The sequence below is a fragment of the Trachypithecus francoisi genome, unplaced genomic scaffold (assembly GCF_009764315.1).
Source record: "Trachypithecus francoisi isolate TF-2019V2 unplaced genomic scaffold, Tfra_2.0 Lachesis_group0, whole genome shotgun sequence".
Classification (NCBI taxonomy): domain Eukaryota; kingdom Metazoa; phylum Chordata; class Mammalia; order Primates; family Cercopithecidae; genus Trachypithecus; species Trachypithecus francoisi.
Window position 1 is genome coordinate 57,186,099 of NW_022681453.1, and position 20,762 is coordinate 57,206,860.

Sequence of the window (20,762 nt, forward strand, 5' to 3'; positions counted from 1 at the left end):
TTGATGCAAAAATCCTCAACAAATATCAGCAACCAAATTCAGTAGCCCGATAAAAGAATTCTGCAGCATGACTAAGTGGAATTTATTCCTGGAATGCAAGGATGGCTCAACATCCAAAAACTGTTCAATGTAATGCATAATAGAATTAAGGGGGAAAAAAACACATGGCCATCTTAATTGGTGCAGAAAACATTCTTGACAAAATTCAACACCTTTTCATAGTAAAAACACTAAACAAGGCCATGTGGTGGCTCATGACTGTAATCCCAGCACTTTGGGAGGCTGACATGGGTGGATTACGTGAGGTCAGGAGTTCAAGACCAGCCTGCCCAACATGAAGAAACTCCGTCTCTACTAAAAATACAAAAAAAAAAAAAAAGCTGGGCATGGTGATGCACACCTGTAACTCCAGCTACTCAGGAGGCTGAGGCAGAAGAATTGCTTGAAATTGGGTGGCAGAGGTTGCAGTGAGCTGAGACTGCACCACTGCACTCTAGCCTGGGCGACAGAGTGAGACGCCATCTTAAACAAATAAAAATTAAAAATAAAATAAACAAAAGAGGAATGGAAAGAAACTACCTCAACATAATAAAGGCCATATACAAAAAATCCACAACTAGCATCATACTCAGCAGTGAAAGACTGAAAGCTTTTTAGCTAAGATCAGGAACAAGACAAGGATGTCATTTTTGTCATTTGGGCTCAATATAGTATTGGAAGTCCTAGATAGGCAATTAGGAAGAGAAAGAAGTGCATGACGGAGGGACAGAAGTGGGAGCATCCAGGCATGTGGACAGGCAGGCTTGGCACATTTAGCTCTGGCCTCCTTCCAGAGGTGCTCCCCTTGGATGTGGGAAGTGTCAAGTATAGAGACCAAAATAGCATGCTGTGTCAGGGCACATGGCTGAGCACTGAGGCACAGGACTGCATAAGACAAAGTTCCTGCTGACATTTCAGTGGGGACGGGCAGATAAGGGACAGAAGTAAACCGGCTGATGTGCAGAGATTGGCTAGGTTACTTGAGGTGGGATGATGAGGGAAGAGGAGCTAAAATCTGAAGGGGGATTGGACTGAGGAGAACCCACCGTGGGTGAGACCTGGGGGAGCATGTTCTAGGCTGAGGGAATGGCACAGGCAAAGGCCCTGGGGCACTAATGAGCTTGGAAGAATGGAGGCACCAGAAGGCCAGAGCGTGATGACCACAGTGATGGAGGTGAGTATGGAGAGTCAGATGTGGACAAGATCAAGAAAACTCTGGGGGCTAGATGTTTTCATTTCCATTTGACACGAGGACACTAAGGCTCAGGGAATTTGAGTCATCTGACCAAGGTCATTCAGCTTAGACCCTGGTTTCAAAGTCCCCACCCAAACACTGGACCTGGGTCAGATACACACATACACATTGCGTCATCACCTTCTAAGTACTTTTAAGATTTGAATGCAATAGAAGCAGATGTTTAGACAAGGCTTACTAAATGCATTTTGGGATTTAGTCTAATTCCCCATTAGTAGACTCCCTTGCCCCTGCACCAATATCTCTGCCCCATCTTCTAAACAGTCAGTTATTACTTCTCTACACAGGTTCACAGAAAACAAATCAAAACACAAAATACACCCAGTCAGATGGGTTTTTGCCCAGTGACTTGAATGTGGCTCCTATGAGATCTTCTACTTTCTGTGTAAAGAAAGGACCAGTAGTGCCTCCGGAAGTAGGCTGAGGGCATTCAGAGGCCATTCAAGGGTCTCAGGGACCCACAATTCATAGGCCACACGGTAGAATGAACATAGCCGAAGAAAGCACTAGTGAACTAGAAGACTATCCTCAGGAAATTGCTCAGGATATAGCACAGAGAGTCAAGGAGATGGAAAAGTAAAAGGCCACCAAAGTCAAGAATGCCCAAGAAATCTCAATCATAAATCCAGGGGAGCAAAGGAAGGAAGGAGGACAGCCAAAAGGGCACACTCTCTAAGCAGCGGCCACCACCTCCTGCTCATGCAAACATGGGCTTGCCTCAGACCCTTCCTCAGGATTCTGAGCAGCCACATCTCCACAGACTGTGGCAGAGGGAGAAGAAAGGAAATGGATGTTAACTGAATACTGTGACATGGCATGTGCTGTTCCATCTACAGCCTCATTTAATTGGTCCATGGCCTTCAGGCTAAAGTCTTTACTCCCATTTCTTCATGGGGTAGAAATTAACTGTATCTCATTGGTCTTTACACCCTTAGTAGTTAGCACAAAGACACAGTAGATGCTCAATAAAGACTGTTGAATGAGTGAAATCTGAGGCTTGGAGAGCTCAGTGGCTGTTGCATGGTGACAGAGAGGGTAAGAAAAAGAGAAAGGATTTGAATTCAAGATAATCTTCCCCAAGTGCCTGTACTCTTTTGATTCCACAGTGTTAAGAAATGTCCACTTGCCTCCAGAGGCTGCCGGCTCAGCCCTCAGTCCAGCACTTCCAAAACATGGCTGGACAATGGCAGAGGTCTCTGGCCTAGACCCAGCCCGTCTCTCACATTTGGAGCCTACTCCCATTCCTTCCTGAGAGAAAGAGTTCAGTTCTATTTACCTGGCACAGCAAACACTCCCAGCTTTGTCTGCCACGTTCAGCAGTTTTCATACCTCCTTGTGAACAAAATAAACTGTGTGTTCTCATTTTGGGTTTAGGGGAAAAAGGCCCAGTTAATTACAAAGGCTGTTTTGCCTTGGTATGGAGACAGAAAACTGAATTTTTTGGACAAATTACGTTTGCTTACACATCTTGGTTCCAGCTGAGCCAAAGCTGGTAACCAGGCCCACCTTCTCCAGAAGCTCCCCCACCATCCCCAAACAAAAGAGTCCTCGGGCTCTCCCCATTGTCCCAGCCCTGAGCCTTGCTATTGCCTTTGGAAAATGCCAGTCAACGTTCAGAGTCCTGATGGGGAGGTGACCAGTATGGGACCACCTCATGCAATGTGCTTCTAAGGTCAGGGCTGGGCGCAGTAATCCCAGCACATTGGGAGGGCGAGGCAGGCAGATCACTTGAGCCCAGGAGTTCAAGTCCAGCCTGGGCAACATGACAAAACCCCGTCTCTACTAATAATACAAAAATTAGCCAAGTATGATGGCACATGCCTATAGTCCCAGCCACTCAGGAGGCTGAGGCACGAGACTCGCTGGAACCCAGGAGGCGGATGTAGCATTGAGCTGAGATCACACCACTGCATTCCAGCCTGGTGACAGAGTGGGACTCAGTCTCAAAAAAAAAAGAATTATTCTAAGGGTTAGAAGCAAAATTTCTGCACTTCAGTCAGCTCATGCTTATGAAGGGTACGTGGCTGCCACTGGACACTGGCACACTTGGAGAAATTCTGTTTACTTGGAGAGACCATATGTTCCAGCAGCTTGTTAAGATCATGTGGGCACTGATTTAAAATGCAGATTCAGGCTGGGCGCAGTGACTCACGCCTGTAATCCCAACACTTTGGGAGGTTGAAGCAAGCAGATTACTTGAGGTCAGGAGTTCAAGATCAGCCTGGCCAACATGGTGAAATGCTGTTTCTACTAAAAATATAAAAATTAGCTGGGCCTGATGGCAGGCACCTGCAATCCCAGCTTCTCAGGAGGCTGAAGCAGGAGAATCGCTTGAACCCGGGAGGTGAAGGTTACAGTGAGCCGAGATGGCGTCGCTGCACTCCAGCCTGGACAACAAGAACAAGACCCCATCTCAAAAAAATGCAGATTCCCAGACCCTGCCCAGACCTACTGAGTGAGGCATGAAAGGGATAGGGGCTGGAAATCTGTGTTTTCAACAAGCACCACAGGCGACACTGACTTGCAAAGGCTTTGGTGCATGGCATCCCACCTTTCCACTCGAAATCCATGTCATCCTAGGCAAGCTGGTTTGTACTTCTCAGCCTTAATTTCCCAGAGCTGAAAAAATAAGGGCCAATAATAACTCTCTTAAAAAGGTGCGGTTGGTTGTGCAGATGAAGTGAGGCCCCACCCATAGTGAACACTCATTGAATGGAACTTATTCCTATGACTGAATATAGTTGAGTTAATTTCAAGGATTTGACAGAGTGCCGGGGTGAAAACAGATAATGCTTGCACCCTGCAGAAAGCCCTGGCACTTTCAATCCAGTATCCATATTCTCTCTGGACCCTCCACCGGCTCTTTCATTTTTGCAGACTCCAAACTCCACAAACCTCTTCTCTTCCTATGGTCCCTCTTCCATAAATAAATCATTAGAAGATTCACATTTGAGGGCCTCCAGAGCCTTCCTCTTGATGGAGTCAAAAGCAGACACATCCTCCCAGGGAACAATGAGCAAAGTCCTACATTTGCAAAATGGTCAAAAAATGAGTCATTTCATTTGTGGAAAATGAATATATCTGATCTTGCAAATGTTTTGCCTCAGGGAAAAGTAGTGAGCGTGAATTCATAAACAGGCTTCTGCATGCAAAAGCACTTCCCTGCTGCTCCCGAGGCTAAGAAAAGCAAACCAGAAAGGTGGCAACTCCGATCATTTGAGTTTAAAGAATAAGAATCTCACCAAGCAGGGACCTTGGGGCAGGGTGAGAGCCGGTGGGGAGGAGATGTCTCTCAGGGCTGTGTCCTTAATTTTTTTAATTTTTTTTTTTTTTGGTAGAGACGGGGTCTGGCTATGTTGCCCAGGCTGGTCTTGGACTCCTGGCCTCAAATGATCTTCCTGCCTTGGTCTCCCAAAGTGCTGGGATTACAAGCGTGAGCCTGTGCATGATGGGGACAATGGGCCAGGGCAGGTAAAGCCATGGCAAGTCACATCTGACCCCGGCATCTTAGCCTCAGCAACGCTGTCTACTGCGATGTCCACACAGCAGGGCGTTTTGGGGATGGATTCTTCAGCCTTGGAAGAACTAAACACAGCCTTCCCTGCTGGAACTTCCATCCACGCTCTCCCTTGCCCGGCTTCTCCTGTCTGTGCACCCCGCTAGGAGCCATGTGACTCGGAGCTGGAACATATGCTCGGCTCTGCGTGTCAGTTCCCCTGCGACACCGAGGCCATTCCTCGTTCTCCCCGGGCAGCCAGTCATGCTCGCTCCTGGGATCCCTGCACATGCTGTTCCCCCACCGAAATGTCGTTCCCATGCTCCTTCCTCCTCCAGGGCTGGGTTCCACAGCGCCTGCCTGGCAAATGCTTTCCTGATGATCCGCCAGAGGGAGCGCCGGGCCGGGTGGGGCTGGGGCAGACCAGATCCCCACCACGAGGGTCCACTCACTCTACATGTTCACTGGCTCCCGCTTAGGTCACCAGTGAGAGCAGACTGCTCCCAGGACGCCCCTGTGAGGGACCCGCTGCCCACCATGAACTTTCACAGAATGAGGGTTTCAGGTAAGCAGCTGCCTTCTTGGAAGACAGACAGAGAAGGGCACCTGGAGGGCATTGGGGGAAGCTTAGATCCCAAAGGGGCCCACAGAGGCAGGCCAGGGAGAGCTGGAGAGGCTGCGAGGCCATCTGCTTCCGGAGCCTGCAGCCCCTCCAAGTCCATGTGGGAATCCCCTTCCACCTCAGGGCCAGCCCCAGGGATTGGCAATCCATCCTCTCCCTATCCTGTTGTTTTGAATTAATTATTTGAACAGGTATTACATTGACAGGGTTCAGAACCCTCAGGAATACTCGTAGGTCTGCCCTGAGGAGGCGTTCAGGCACTGGAGGCCCTGCCCCTTGCCCTCCCTCTGAAGGGATCATCTTAACAGCCATCTGTTTCCTTCCTGTTTCTTTTTGCTGACAAATTAGATAAGAATATACGTACTTACACCTGACCTTTCTTACCCCAAAGTAGTGTGAGATGTGTACTCTCGCACCCTGCTTTCCTCACTTAATGGTATATTCTGGAGGTTTCTCCATCGTGCACCAAGGGCAGTCTCCCCTCCTCCTCAGGGCCGCGCTGTGTTCCAGGGTGGGGCTGTGTGGCGGTGCACATCTCAGGCTGCAATCACGGCCTGCTGCCCCCTCCCTCGGATCCCCAGACCCTAGCCTTTCTCCATCCATCCCCGTCGGCATCCCCTCCTTATCCCCTTTAGCTCCCACTCTTGCCAGCCCAAGTGCTGCACCATCCCCAGCTGGTCCCCTCACTTGGGTTTCACGCCTGCACACAGTCCTTCCGGGACCTCTCTCTCTCCAGTTCCCCTTCTGAGCATGCCTCTGCTTCCTGCAAGACCCTGCCTCTCACTCCCGGGACTCTGGTTCCCTGGAGCCCAACTCCCTGCCCATGTCCTCTGCTCCAAGCACATAGCTGACTGCCCCAAGTATAGGATTCGGCACCTCCTGTGCTGCCTCCCAAGAGGCTCCCTGGGATGCAGCCTCCCCCAGCTCTTTCTCTTCTTCTGCTGACACCTGAAGGACCCCACTCTAGCTGGCATCCCCAGGGCCAAGCTCAGGACATCTCATCTCCCCAGCCTGTAACATCACAATACAAATCAGCCACCTCAGGCCACCACCCTAAGACCTGGAAGTCCATCTGCTGCCAAAGGGGACTGGGAGTCCATGGGCTCTTAACTGCCTCCTGGCCTCTCCTCCCATCCCCAGCCTCACCATGCTGACACCCATCTCCCATGCCCATGGCCTTCTTGGTCCCCCAGCTCATGCCTTGAGAACTGCCAGGCCTGAGGCTCCTTGGCTGGGGCACTGACACCCCAGGTACTGTCTCAGACCAGACCCTCTTCTAGGTTCAGTCAGAGCCTCTGGCAGAAAGCCCACTCCATGTCCACCCCCACCTACCCTCGGTTGGTGGGGCGAGGATGGGCAGGGGCACTACACCTGCCGTGGAGACACCCCTGCATCGTTAGAGGCTGGTTGGTGCCGGGCCCACCACCAAGCATCTTAGACTTGCCCTGGCCCCGCCAACCCAGCCCCAGGCGTGTCAGGTCTAGAAGTTTCTGGTCCTAGACGGGTCACAGCCTTGGCACACTGGGCCATCACCAGCCCCAGAAAGGGAGGAACAACCACCAACACAGGTGACCTCCACAGAGGTCACTCTAAATACACGGAAGCTGGGCAGGGCTTTTGCTCCAGGATGCAGAGCCAACAGACGTGCTCCTGCAGATAATGCCCAGGCCCTTGGGGCACACGCCAGGGCCAAAGGGAGCAGCCAGGGGAGGAGAGGTCTGACCTGGGAGACCCGCGGGGAGAAATCAAAGCACATGGTTTCATCAGCGCCGCTCACCACCGGGATTCAGACACATGGACAGAGGTGGATGAAGCACGTACCTGACGCTTCGTGAGCTTTCTCCTTCAGACCTGCAACGAGAAGAGCACGTGCTTAGAGCCCAGAACCCTCTGCTCCGGGAGACCTGCACGACGACACTAGATGCAGGGACCCTGAGGTCCCTAGCTGCTCCCAGCGTCCCCTCCCCAGCCTCAGCAGACATCCCCAGGCCCAATCCTCCAGGGTCTCTTACTGCTGTTCTTTAGACCTGGAACTGTATTCAGAAAGTCCACTCTTCTTGGAAGACTTAGGGTTCCTTTCCCACCCTTTTTCAGTTTCCATCACCTTGACTGCAATTGTTTTCCCAAGATTTGAATACACCCCAGGAGTCGAGAGCAAAGCCAGAGGAGGGGTCTGTGGTTCCAGAACTCTGACCTGGGCAGCAACTAAATGAATGAATGAATAAATGAGAGCAGTGTGACTGGCCTCACTGCACCCCCTACTTGGTATTTCCAGTGTATTTCCCCAGAACCAGCTCTATTTTCAAGTATCAGAAATCAATTACAACCACATTACAAAGGAGACAAGCTTGAATGTCAAGAAATTGGACAATCAGATCGTACTGCACACTTGAACTTTCACGGAGACTGTGACTATGCGGTATTGACAGCGATGCCTTCCTGGTCTGTACACCAAAGGAAAGGGACTTTGGGATTAAACCACACGCAGCTGATGGCTAAAGCCTTGCTTGGGCTTCCTGGGTCTTAAGGAGCAAAGGGCTTTGAGCAAACACATTCAGAAATCTAATCCCTGGATATCCCAAATTGGATTTTATTGCCAGAGAGCTAGAAAAATAAAAACATACTTAACCCAGGCCGGGCGCGGTGGCTCAAGCCTGTAATCCCAGCACTTTGGGAGGCCGAGACGGGTGGATCACGAGGTCAGGAGATCGAGACCATCCTGGCTAACACCATGAAACCCCGTCTCTACTAAAAAATACAAAAAACTAGCCGGGCGAGGTGGCGGGCGCCTGTAGTCCCAGCTACTCGGGAGGCTGAGGCAGGAGAATGGCGTCAACCCGGGAGGCGGAGCTTGCAGTGAGCTGCGATCCGGCCACTGCACTCCAGCCTGGGCGATAGAGCGAGACTCCGTCTCAAAAAAAAAAAAAAAAAAAAAAAAAAAAAAACAAAAAAAACATACTTAACCCAAAGTCAGATATTTGTCTTTTTGTTCATTGCCTTTTCAGTAATGTCCCAGACCAGAAGTCAGAGCACATGGGGCACAGCCCATAAGCATAGCAAGCCCCAGGGGATGCCTTTCCCACTGAACCAAGCTTGCCCACAGATTCAGACCCGGCCTCCCTTGGTGCTGCTCAGCCTGGTCACACTCACCAGTAGCAAATGAGACAAAAGGCAGGTAGTCCCCAGCAATGTGTGTTCCAGGTGCCTGAGTGCAAACCCCTTGCTCTAGAAGGACCTTGGTCTCCCTGTCCAGCAATTCTAATTCAGTATCGATGCATAGCAACTTGGATCACACGGTCCCCAGGACAGCAGGTGAGGTGGTGACGTGAGACGGGAATGGCTCACAGACACCTGTGGCATCTCTTGACCCTGGGGGCCATGGGACAAGGTGCAGACCAGTCCCTGGTGGCTGAAGACCCTCCACAGAATTCCCAGGAAGCCTGATGATGGGGAGAGGTGATCCCAGGAGCAGCTTTTGAAAATTCTCATTTTTTGTTTTTGTTTTCCATTTGATCATAACCAGGACAGAAAAGCAAGCAAGCAGAGGCTGTGTGTGTGTGTGTGTGTGTGTGCGCGCGCGTGGGTGTGTGTGTGTGTGTTCTTCACTTCATCGCTGTCTTAGGTTGCTCACCCTGGGGAAGCAACCCAGGATACCCTGTTCTGTGAGCAGATCCTCCGGAAGAGGCCCAGGTGGTAAGGACCTGAGCCCCCTGCCACCAACCATGTGTGTGAGCCCAGAAGCAGATTTTCCACCCCTCGCTGCTGCAGCCCTAGGCAACATCATGACCGCAATCACATGAGCGCCCCAGAGGCAGAGCCACCAGCCACACTGTTCCTGCGTTTCTTACCTCAGAAGGGAGAGGTAGGGTGCCCCAGTCCCCTATGCGCTGACCGAGAAACATAGAGTGCAAACAGGCCTTACGGACATGCCTGAGTAGGCAGCTCCTTTCTCGCTGTCCGTCGCAATGACACCACAGGCCTATGTGTTTAAGTTTCCTAATAAATGCTATGGACTGGTCACCCAGGCGTTCAGGGATCCTTTCTTTGGAATGACAACTGACTCCAGCTCGGGAACGTTTGGGGCACTCCTGCAGGAAACTCCCCTGCCTCTGCTCTTAGGGTGACTCCAACTATGGGTTCAGCAGGACAGAACACAAGACCATCGACGTTTGCTGTCTTCATCTCCTACATTTTGAGGTCACTTGTTACATGGTACTTGATAGCTAACACACAGCTCCTCCTCTGCGCTTCTATCCCAGATCTCTGTCTTGTGGCCTTCACTCAGGACCACGTGAAACTCTCTACTTATGTCTCGTATGGTCTGTCTGCCTCAGTGGGATGAAAATGCCACGAGGGTAAGGGTTTTGTCACGTTCATGGCAGGGTCTCCAGTGCTTGTTATGTGGCTGAGGCATAGCCATGCAGCCACGCCAGAGCTCCACATTCTGGGACGCCAGGGGACAAGCACTGGCCCTGAGCCATCAGACTCTCCTGGGTCCCAGTTCCAGCTTCACCCCTTACTGGCTTCCAGGTGGCCTCAAAAGTCACTTAATCTCCATGAGCCCCAGTTTCCTCATTTGCGGATTAGGGATGACAGCAATTGGCCCCTGAAATGTGGTGAGGAGATAAGTATGTTCCCGGCACAGAGAGGTTGATGAATAAAGCTGCTTCTCTCACCGCCTACCCGAGGTGTGGTTTGAGGATGTGATCATGCTCTGGGCCATTAGGCTGCTGTAGGGCTGCTCAGAGGCTGACCTGCGGGGGCCTGCAGGGAAGGGAACATCTGGAGGAGATGGTGCCTTCCACACACTGGAGCTCAGCATGGGGCCTGGCACTGAGCAGGCTCTAGGAAGTGTCTGCTGTGGGAAGCCAGCACTGCACTGGCCCAGAACCCACACTCCAACAGCAACACACAGTGGAGTCATCTTTTACACCAGGGATGGCACATGCAGAGGATAACCTGGAGCCCCTGGCATAACATCGCCCGTCCTATGGCCAAAGGAGCAATAATGTGGGAAGAAAAGTGAGAGGGGCTGGGCAGCCCCTGGGGTGGAGGATGCCTGTGCGTGTGTGCCTGTGCATACATGTGTGCATGTGTGTACACATGTGGAGTGCACTATATGTGGGTGTGCCTGTATGTGCATGTATGTGTGCCCATGATTATGACGGCACTCAGCGTGGGCAAGGAAGCAGATGATCAGGAGCATCCTGGAGCCTTCTGGTTCCTGCAGATAAAGCTGAGATCTAGGAACAGGATGATCCCCAATGCCTTTGTGTGGGCTGTCCCTGAGGCAGACCTGGAGATAAGGGTTCAGCTACGAGTTAATTTGGGAAGTGAGAAGAGAAAGGGGCTAGGGAGGTAAGAAAAGAAAGAGAAGGGGGTTAACAATGGCACCACATGATATCCACCACTGTGGGAAGCTAGGGCTCAGTTTACCTGGGAGCCCTAGATACCAGTTCAAGCCACCTCCAGCTCTCTTACCCCAGGGCCAAAGCAGCTGGGAGTGGCTGAAGGCTGCTCCTAGGGAGGGTAAGTCTGCACGCATCAGCCTGCCTCACAGGCGGCCGAGGAGCTCCCCCAGCCAAGGAAGGGGAGGTGCTGACAGGTGAACGTCAGTCTGGTGGCACTTGGGGGGGCAAGAGGCTCAGATAGCCAGTGCTCCCTGGACAAGGAGAGCCTCTGGCCGTCCTCACGAGAGCAGAGGGATAACCAATCCTTCCTCCAGCTGGCTCTTAGACGGCCAAGGCTCAAGTGATCGTGTTTGTCGTTCTTGTTCCTCTTCTGTGGTGGAATCTGCAGACTGCCCCCTTCGCCGTGTGTGCAGCCCCCTTCCATGATCACTGGACTTGAGCCTCTGGAAAACTGAAATCTACCTTTCCCAGATGCCCTTGCAGCTCTCGTTCTGCGAATGTTCTCAGCTCCTCTGGACAGAGGCCTGCCCAGACTGAGAAGATGGGCATGAGTGACACAGTAGGGTGGAGAAAAGAGCTCCTGGCTGGAAGGGAAGAGAGGCATCTGGTTCTCCCAAAGCAACTGGCTCCAGTGTCCAGGCTTGAGCCTCACAGGGAGTGGGGTTTCCATGGCAACAGTCAGGTGGCTTTAGGTGATGGTCCAGGTTGTGTTGTTCCTGGCTATGGGACATCCAAGCTCGGTCCTGGACTCTCAGTCAAAATACATGGAAATAAATCCCCCTTAGCTCAAACTAGAAAGAGTAGATTCTGTTGTCTGCAACTAAGTGCCATGACTGATCCAAATTCAAGTTCTCAAATCACCATGATTGTTTTTCTTATATGGCGTGACGTAGAAAAGCATAAGAAAAACAAGTAAAAACCATCTCTAATCCTATCACCTGGAGGTAATCGCTATCACATTTTTGCATGTATGCTTATGGGCTGTTTCCTGTCCATTTTTTTATACAGTGGAAATGACACTTTACATCACTCTATGCCTGTCTTCCTCACTTAACATGAATCATAAGCACATTTCAGGGGCCTCATCCATGAGGCCTTCAGCAGCTCCCCAGTCCAAGTCAGGTTCCTCTACATCCATTCTGCAGCACTCTGCCCTTGGAACAAAATCCAAATTCCACACACAGCCCACAAAGCCTGTGGTGTCTGGCCCTGCTCACTTCTCCACCTTCTTAGGGTGGAGTTTCCCCTCAGCTCCCCACTGCAGCCGCACATTCTGTCCTCACACAGACAAGCTCCCCAACAGCAGCTCTAGGGCACTGCTGTTCCCTCTTCCTGGAAGGTCTATCCTGTCCCTGGCTTTTGACTTCATTGGCTCTGTCTTCTGATTCAGATTTTACTTTAAATACTAGCTCCTAGGACAGGCCTTCCCAGTATCCCTCCTATCTAAATAGCCCTCCCCCGGCCCCCTAGATTCTCTGCCATATTACCCCATTCATCCTTCTGTGAACATGTCACAGTCTGAAACTGTCTTATTTGTCTACTTGCTTACTGTCTTTCTTAATAGAATGTCAGCTCCAAGAGGGGAGGCACTGCATCTGTCTTATTTATCACCATATTCCCTACAGAGTTCCTGCAAAATTCTTTTAAAACAACATTTACTTCTCACCATATACAAAAATTAACTCAGGGTGGGTGACATGGTCTGGGTGTGTCCCCACCCAAGTCTCATCTTGAATTCCCACGTGTTGTGGGAGGGACCCAGTGGCGGGTAATTAAGTCTTGGAGGCAGGTCTTTCCCATGCTGATCTTGTGACAGTGAATAAGTATCATGAGATTTGATGATTTTATACGGGGGAGTTTCCTTGCACAAGTTCTGTCTTTGCCTGATGCCATCCATGTAAGATGTGACTTGCTCCTCCTTGCCTTCTGCCATGATTGTGAGGCCTCCCTAGCCATGTGGAACTGTAAGTCCTTTAAACCTATTTTTCTTCCCAGTCTCAGGTATGTCTTTATCAACAGTGTGAAAATGGACTAATACAGTATATTGGTACCAGTAGAGTGGGACACTGCTATAGATACCCAAAAATGTGGAAGTGACTTTGGAACCAGGTAACAGACAGGGGTTGGAACAGTTTGGAGGTCTCAAAAGAAGAGAGGAAAATGTGGGAAAGTTTGGAACTTCCTAGAGACTTATTGAATGGCTTTGCTCAAAATGCTGATAGCAATATGGACAACAAAGTCCAGACTGAGGTGGTCTCAGATGGAGATGAGAAACTTGTTGAGAATTGGAGCAAAGGTGACTCTTTTTATGTTTTAGCAAAGAGAATGGCAGCATTTTGCCTCTGCTCTAGAGATTTGTGGAACTTTGAACTTGAGAGAGATGATTTAGGGAACCTGGTGGAAAAAATTTCTAAGCAGCAAAGCATTCAATAAGTGACTTGGGTGCTGTTAAAAGCACTCAGTTTTCTAAGGGAAGCAGAGCATAAAAGTTTGGGAGATTGGCAGCCTGACAATGCAATAGAAAAGAAAAACTCATTTTCTGAGGAGAAATTCAAGCTGGCTGCAGAAATTTGCATAAATAATGAGGAGCGGAATGTTAATCCCCAAGACAATAGGGAAAATGTCTCTAGGGAATGTCAGACGTCTTCACAGCAGCCCCTCCCATCACAAGCCCAGAGGCCTAGGAGGAAAAAATGGTTTTGTAGGCCAGGACCAGGGTCCCTGTGCCATGTGCAGCCTAGGGACTTGGTGCTCTGCCTCCCAGCCATTCCAGCCATGGCGAAAGGTGCCAATGTAGAGCTCAGGTTGTGGCTTCAGAGGGTGCAAGCTCCAGGCTTTGGCAGCTTCCATGTGGCATTGAGCCTGACAGTACACAGAAGTCAAGAATTAGGGTTTAGGAGCCTCTGCCTAGATTTCAGAGGATGTATGGAAACGCCTGGATGCCCAGGCAGAAGTTTGCTGTAGGGGCAGGGCCCTCATGTAGAACCTCTGCTAAGGCAATGTGGAAGGGAAATGTGGGGTCAGATCCCCCACACAGAGTCCCTACTGAAGCACCACCAAGTGGAGCTGTGAGAAGAGGGCCACCGTCCTCCAGACCCCAGAATGGTAGATCCACCAACAGCTTGCACCGTGTGTCTGCGAAAGCTGCAGACACTCAATGCCAGCCTGTGAAAGCAACCTGGAGGGAGGCTGTACTCTGCAAAGCCACAGGGGCAGAGCTGCCCAAGACCATGGGAACCCACCTCTTGCATCAGCATGACCTGCATGTGAGACATGGAGTCAAAGGAGGAGATCATTTTGGAGCTTTAAGATTTGACTGCCCCACTGGATTTTGGATTTGCATAGTGCCTGTAGTCCCTTTGTTTTGGTCAATTTCTCCCATTTGGAATGACTGTATTTACCCAATCTCTATACCCCCACTGGATCTAGGAAGTAATCAACTTGCTTTTGATTTTAGAGGCTCATAGGTGGAAGGGACTTGCCTTGTCTCAGATGAGACTTTGGACTGCAGACTTTCCAGTTAATGCTGAAATGAGTTAAGACTTTGGGGGACTGCTGGGAAGGCATGATTGCTTTTGAAATGGGAGGACATGAGATTTAGGAGGGGCCAGGGACAGAATGATATGGTTTGGCTGTGTCCCCACTCAAATCTCATCTTGAATTCCCATGTGTTGTGGGAGGGACCCAGTGGGAGGGACCCAGTGGGAGGTAACTGAATCATGGGGGCAGGTCTTTCCCATGCTGTTCTTGTGACAGTGAATAAGTATCATGTGAGTTGATGGTTTTATAAGGGGGAGTTTCCCTATACAAGCTCTCTCTATTTTTGTTGCCACCCATGGAAGATGTGACTTGTTCCTCCTTGCCTTCCACCATGATTGTGAGACCTCCCTAGCCACGTGGAATTATAAGTCCTTTAAACCTCTTTCTTTTGTAAATTGCCCAGTCTTGGGTATGTCTTTGTCAGCAGGGTGAAAACGGACTAAGACAGTGGGTTAAAGACTCAAATGTAACACCCAAAACTATAGCACTACTAGAAGAAAACATACAGAAAACACTTCAGGACAACACTTTCAGGTCTAGGCAAAGATTTTATACCTAAGACCTCAAAAGCAGAGACAAGAAAAACAAAAACAGAGAAATGGGACTATATGAAATGAAAAAGCTTCTCCAACGGCAAAGGAAACAATCATCGGAGCGAAGAGACAACCTACAGAATGTGAGAAAACATTTGTAAACTACTCATCTGACAAGCGGCTAATATGCAGAATATACAAGGAACTCAAAGACTCAACAGTAAAAAAACACAAATAATCCCATTCAAAAGTGGGCAAAGGATATGAATGAGCATTCCTCAAAAGAAGACAGATGAAAAGCCAACAGGCATACAAAAAAAAAAATCCTTGACATCACTAATCATCAGGAAACTGCAAATCAAAATCACAATGAGGTATCATCTTACCCCAGTTAGAATGGCTATTATCAAAAAGACAAAAAAGAACAAATCCTGGCAAGGATGTGCAGAAAAGGGAATTCATACACTGTTAGTGGGAATATAAAATAGTCACAGTATAAATGGAAAACAGTATGGAGATTTCTCAAAAAACTAAAAATAGAACTATGAAACAATCCCATCAATTCCACTGCTGGGCGTTTATCCAAAGGAAAAGAATCAATATATCAGAGAGGTAACTGCACTCCATGTTTATTGCAGCACCATTCACAATGGCAAAGCTACGGAATCAACCTAAGTGTCCACAGGAGAAAACACTTCAGGACAAATGGATAAAGCAAATGTGGTATATGAACACAATGGAATACTATGCGGCCATAAAAAAGAATGAAATCCTGTCATTTACAGTAACATGGATGGAACAGGAGGTCATTATGTTAAGTGAAATAAGCCAAACACAGAAAGACAAATTGCACATGCCCTCACTCATATGTGGGAGGTAAAAAAAAGGTTGATCTCATGGAGGTAGAGAGTAGAATGATAGATACTAGAGGCTAGGAAGGGTGTGAGAGTAGGAATGGGGGAAGGAGAGGCTGGTCAACGGGACAAACATACAGTCAGATAGAGGGTATAAGTTTGTTGTTTTTTTTTTTTTTTTTTTTTGAGACGGAGTCTCGTTCTGTCGCCAGGCTGGAGTGCAGTGACCGATCTCGGCTCACTTCACTGCAACCTCCACCTCCTGGGTTCAAGAGATTCTCCTGCCTCAGCCTCCCTTTAGAGGGTATAAGTTCTAATGTTTGATGGCAGAGTAGGGTGATTATAGTTAGCAACAATGTACTGCATATTTCAAAGTAGCTAAAAGAGAGGACTTGAAATGTTCCCAACAGATAGAAATGATAAATACTCAAGGGGATGGACACCCCAAATACCCTGACTTGATCATTACATATTCTATGCATGCAACAAAATATCACGTGTACCTCATAAATATGTAAAATATTATGTTTCAATGAAAACCAAAAGCAATATTTATAGTGGTAGTATAACAGCCAATATATCCAATATATTGTGTGTCACATTTGACTTCACCCGTTCCTGTTTGTGGGTACATAGTCGTTTCTGATTTTAAGTAATACTGCAATGAATATCTTCATGCATGACTTTCTTTGTCCCTGCCTGTGATGATTTCCTTAAGTAATAGTCTCAGAGGTAGAAAAACTGAATCAAAGAGCATGGATAGTTTTGAAGCTCCTTTATACACATTGCCACACTGCCTTCCAGAAAGTCTCCACCGAAGACCAAACCAACGTAAGTCCCATCACCACTGCAAGTGAAGGCTGAGAGAAAGGAAATGAGCCTTTCAGACAAGTGGTGCACGGGAATCATGGGATCATCTGGTAACAATTCAGATTCTGATCCGGGAGGCCTGAGGCAGATGGGAGACATTCGTTTCTAACAAGCTCCCAGGAGAATCCTCCAGGGGTCCTCATCCTTATGCTCCCTGCCTGCTCATCCTGGAAGTGTTGGCCTCCAGACTGCCGCAGCCCCTGGCACGTGTATCTGTGCCCACGCCCCAGGCTCCTCAGGCCAGCAGCCCCCGCAGGGAAGTCCAGAGCTTGTTCCCACTCTGCTTGCCCCACACCCTGTCTCCATGTGGCTCTCCGTTCCAGGCCGCAACTCCTGATGTTCTAAGTGGTTCTCCTGTGTTTTGAGTAGGGTTTTCTACCCGGGATAGAGTGAGCTCACCCCTTCGGATGCCATGATGCTTCGCTGCCCCAGGTGGGTTAGTGGCCATCTGTGGATACTTTTCTTGCCTGCCCAATCTCTACTCTTCTTATGCCAATAGCCCATCTTCTGTCCTTTGAAGAGCTCCCACCCCAGGTTCTCCTAGTCCATGTGGCATGGTTGCAGTTAACCCCCTCTACTAATACCAGAGTCAGAGAGTGCACACACAGCCTACACCTGGCCAATCCAGTGCACTTCGTGCTTTCTGCTTCAGCAACTGTTCCAGGATGAACACGTAACCCACATCCAGCAAATCCACACCAGAATCCTCAACAGAATTTTTAGGAATGAGAAGCCTTCTCTCCTCTGGGGGCTGCCTAGGCTACCACCTGAAGCAGCCAGGCCAACATGGAAAAGCAGTGTTAAGATAACTCCTGGTGATGTAATTATGTTAAAATTACTAAATTTTAAATTTAAAGCAGTGTTAAAATAACTCCTGGCCCCTGAGTCAAGCCAGAGCTGATGCTGACTGGAGATGGGAGTGGGGCACAGGGGTGATGGGACAAAAGTCATCAAAATGCAGCACTGACTGGAGCACTGAGCACTCGGCACAAACTTAGGAGGGAAGGGGACTCCAGAGAGAGAACCCAGGAGTGCACGTGCACACACACACGGGCACACACACAGGCACATGCACATGGGCACATACGACACAGTTTAAGCTGGAACAGTGCAAAGCACCAGGATAATGCAGCCAACCAAGAGGGCTGCTCTATTCCAGTAGGAGGTTTTCACCATAATATTGGGATCTTTATATCATAAGCTATTAGCTTTGAAGCAAGAATAAAAATAAGAGACACCGTAGCCAGCTATCAGGCAATGCAATGGGTGCCAGAGTCAAACAGTATGTAAAGATGGTCCTGCAGCCTTTTGGAGTCTTTAGAAATCCTTGGCCGGGCGCGGTGGCTCAAGCCTGTAATCCCAGCACTTTGGGAGGCCGAGACGGGCGGATCACGAGGTCAGGAGATCGAGACCATCCTGGCTAACACGGTGAAACCCCGTCTCTACTAAAAATACAAAAACTAGCCGGGCGAGGTGGCGGGCGCCTGTAGTCCCAGCTACTCGGGAGGCTGAGGCAGGAGAATGGCGGAACCCGGGAGGCGGAGCTTGCAGTGAGCTGAGATCTGGCCACTGCACTCCAGTCCGGGCGACAGAGCGAGACTCCGCCTCAAAAAAAAAAAAAAAAAAAGAAATCCTTGTGCCCTTCATTTCTCCCTGAATAATCTGCAGCATCACTGCTGTCCTTTCATTACGCATGTACAGGGCCTCAAATGCACCATCTCACGTGATACAGGGAAACTGAGGCTCAGACAGATGAGGTGGCCCACTCAAGGGCACACAGACTGTCAAAGCAGGTGGACACAGGAGAAAAGGTTTTCTTCCTAAATGCTGTAATTGACTCACCTCCACAGGCAGGTTTCCGGGGAGGCTACAGAGGCTTAAACCATTTGTACCTGCTCTTTCTCAGAATCCGCATGTAATTCTGAGTTCTTTCTCTAAACGATCCACCTAAAACTAAGTTGTTGTAAGTGTTAGACCCCACAGACCTGATCAGCCCCAACCACTTTAACACCCCCAGGCCATTTCCCACTCCCTTCTCCCCTCCATTTAAGAACCTCAAACTCAGGGATGCTGTTATACATTCAACGTTTTTGAGGTACCCGAAGACCTCAGCTTCCAGAGTGTCTGCGGTAGTGCTCATTTGCAATTTCTTCCCTATTCCTGATGATTTAGACACTTGTTATGCAAACAACATCGATAGAGACCCATTCCCTGTAATGCTTAAATGCCTCTTTCAAGGCCTTCTTTACCTTAAAATAAAACCAAATCCTCCTCCCTCTCCTGGGGACTGAGCTCAGGGGTCTCAGCCTGGTTTGACTTCAGCAGAGAGCTGCCTACCCAGGGCTTGGTGTGTGAGAGGCTCCCTGACTTGTTAGAGGTGAGGGGCAAGCGTCCTGGGCCAAAAGGTCAGGGGTGGCCATCTGAGAGGCTTCTGGGAGGAGACCTGAGGGGCAACCAGCACCTGGACAAGAGCACAAAACACATCCACACTCCCCCAGGAGCCTGGGCTAAGCTCGGGGCAGAGCAGTGAGCCTAAGCAGGTCCCACCCCACAGGAGCAGGTGGGAGAGGCCACACATCCACATGAGCCCAGTGTACCTGCAGAAGCTGTGTCTGTGGGCGGGTCTCAGCTTTCCTGTCCAAATAGCATTTGAGGGATAAACATTCGTGACACTTTCTTCTTCTCCTTCCCCAGCCAAGTCCTCCGGACACAGCAAGGCTCTAAGGCCTCCATCCTGCCATGGTTGGGGGAGGTTTGGGGCTGGGGAGTAGAAGGAACCATGGCCAGGGGTGTGGGAGCAGGGCCTGGCACAGAGGAGGTCTGTTTTCCACAAACAGGTGTTGAATGAAGCAAAGAGGTGAGAAAAGCAAAGTCATGGATGATAAGAAGGCAAGTCAGCCTTCCTTAAACAGGACAGGCCCAGAAAGACCGAAGCTGGTTCATCCAGACAACAGTGAGCCATGGCAGGATCTTGAGCAGGGGGGACCTGTGATAAAAATAATGTTCCTGAAAGACTGCTTTTGCCATCTAGGAGTGGCGTGAAAAGTCAAACAGAACGGGAATGAGAACAGCAAGGGCCATGGCCAGCACTTCCTGAGGACAGATGGAGCGCCTGTCCCGTCCTGACCTCGTGGCATCAATCACTGCATTCGCTCTTCAAAGGGTACCCTTCGAACTGGGCATTGCCATTGTCCCCTGGGTGCAGATGAGGACAGTGACCTGCCTGAGGTCACAGTGCTGGTGAGGGATGGCAGCAGGACTCCACACCTGGGAGTCTACCCAGGCTGGTACCATCGACCAGTACGGTGCGCTCTGCCGCATCCCAGCCATGTGCCTCTGTGGAGGCCCCTTCACCTCTGGGCCTCAGTGTTCCGCTCTGTGCCCCGTGAGTGGTAACTGCCCATCTCACTGGGTGGCTCTCTCACTCCAGACTGTGTTCTATCCCCTGCACCGTGGGCAAAGATCACCCTGTGAGAAACCTTCTCGCACCTCATCATTTCAGGAGAAAGGAAAAAACCTCAAAAGATTTCCTTGAGGCCGGGCGCGGTGGCTCAAGCCTGTAATCCCAGCACTTTGGGAGGCCGAGACGGGCGGATCACGAGGTCAGGAGATCGAGACCATCCTGGCTAACACGGTGAAACCCCGTCTCTACTAAAAAAATACAAAAAACTAGCTGGGCGAGGTGGCGGGCGCCTGTAGTCCCAGCTACTCGGGAGGCTGAGGCAGGAGAATGGCGTGAACCCGGGAGGCGGAGCTTGCAGTGAGCTGGGATCTGGCCACTACACTCCAGCCCGGGCGACAGAGTGAGACTCCGTCTCAACAACAACAACAAAAAGATTTCCTTGAAAGGCCACTTTTCACCAAACCAGCTGATATTTTGAGTTTTCAGTTTTTTTCCCCTGGGAAAAGTCTGGAAGGAATCATTTTGTGTTAATAAAATCTGGGAAACCTCCAAGGACTTTAGGATTCACCTCACGTTTTGGTTCTGGATCAAGCAGTCACCTTGACACAAAATCGCATCCTGTCCTGGGACAGCCACGTGGCTGGGAATCTTTAATGTGCCCAGACCATGGGAACGTTAGGAGGGATGCTGCTCCCGGCTCTGAGTCTCATGTGCCCTCCCGCCGGTCTCAGACCCTCAC

The 20,762-nt window shown here is 49.9% G+C and overlaps 1 protein-coding gene across 2 annotated transcripts in view; it reads right to left on the reverse strand.

Moving 5' to 3' along the window:
- Positions 1-20,762, reverse strand: part of IQSEC1 (IQ motif and Sec7 domain ArfGEF 1) — a 396,118-nt gene that overhangs the window by 259,137 nt on the left and 116,219 nt on the right. For both annotated transcript variants that reach the window (XM_033210757.1, XM_033210762.1), the window contains exon 2: positions 7,234-7,263. In XM_033210757.1, coding sequence (XP_033066648.1) covers positions 7,234-7,263 — 30 coding nt within the window. The remainder of the gene's footprint in view (positions 1-7,233; positions 7,264-20,762) is intronic.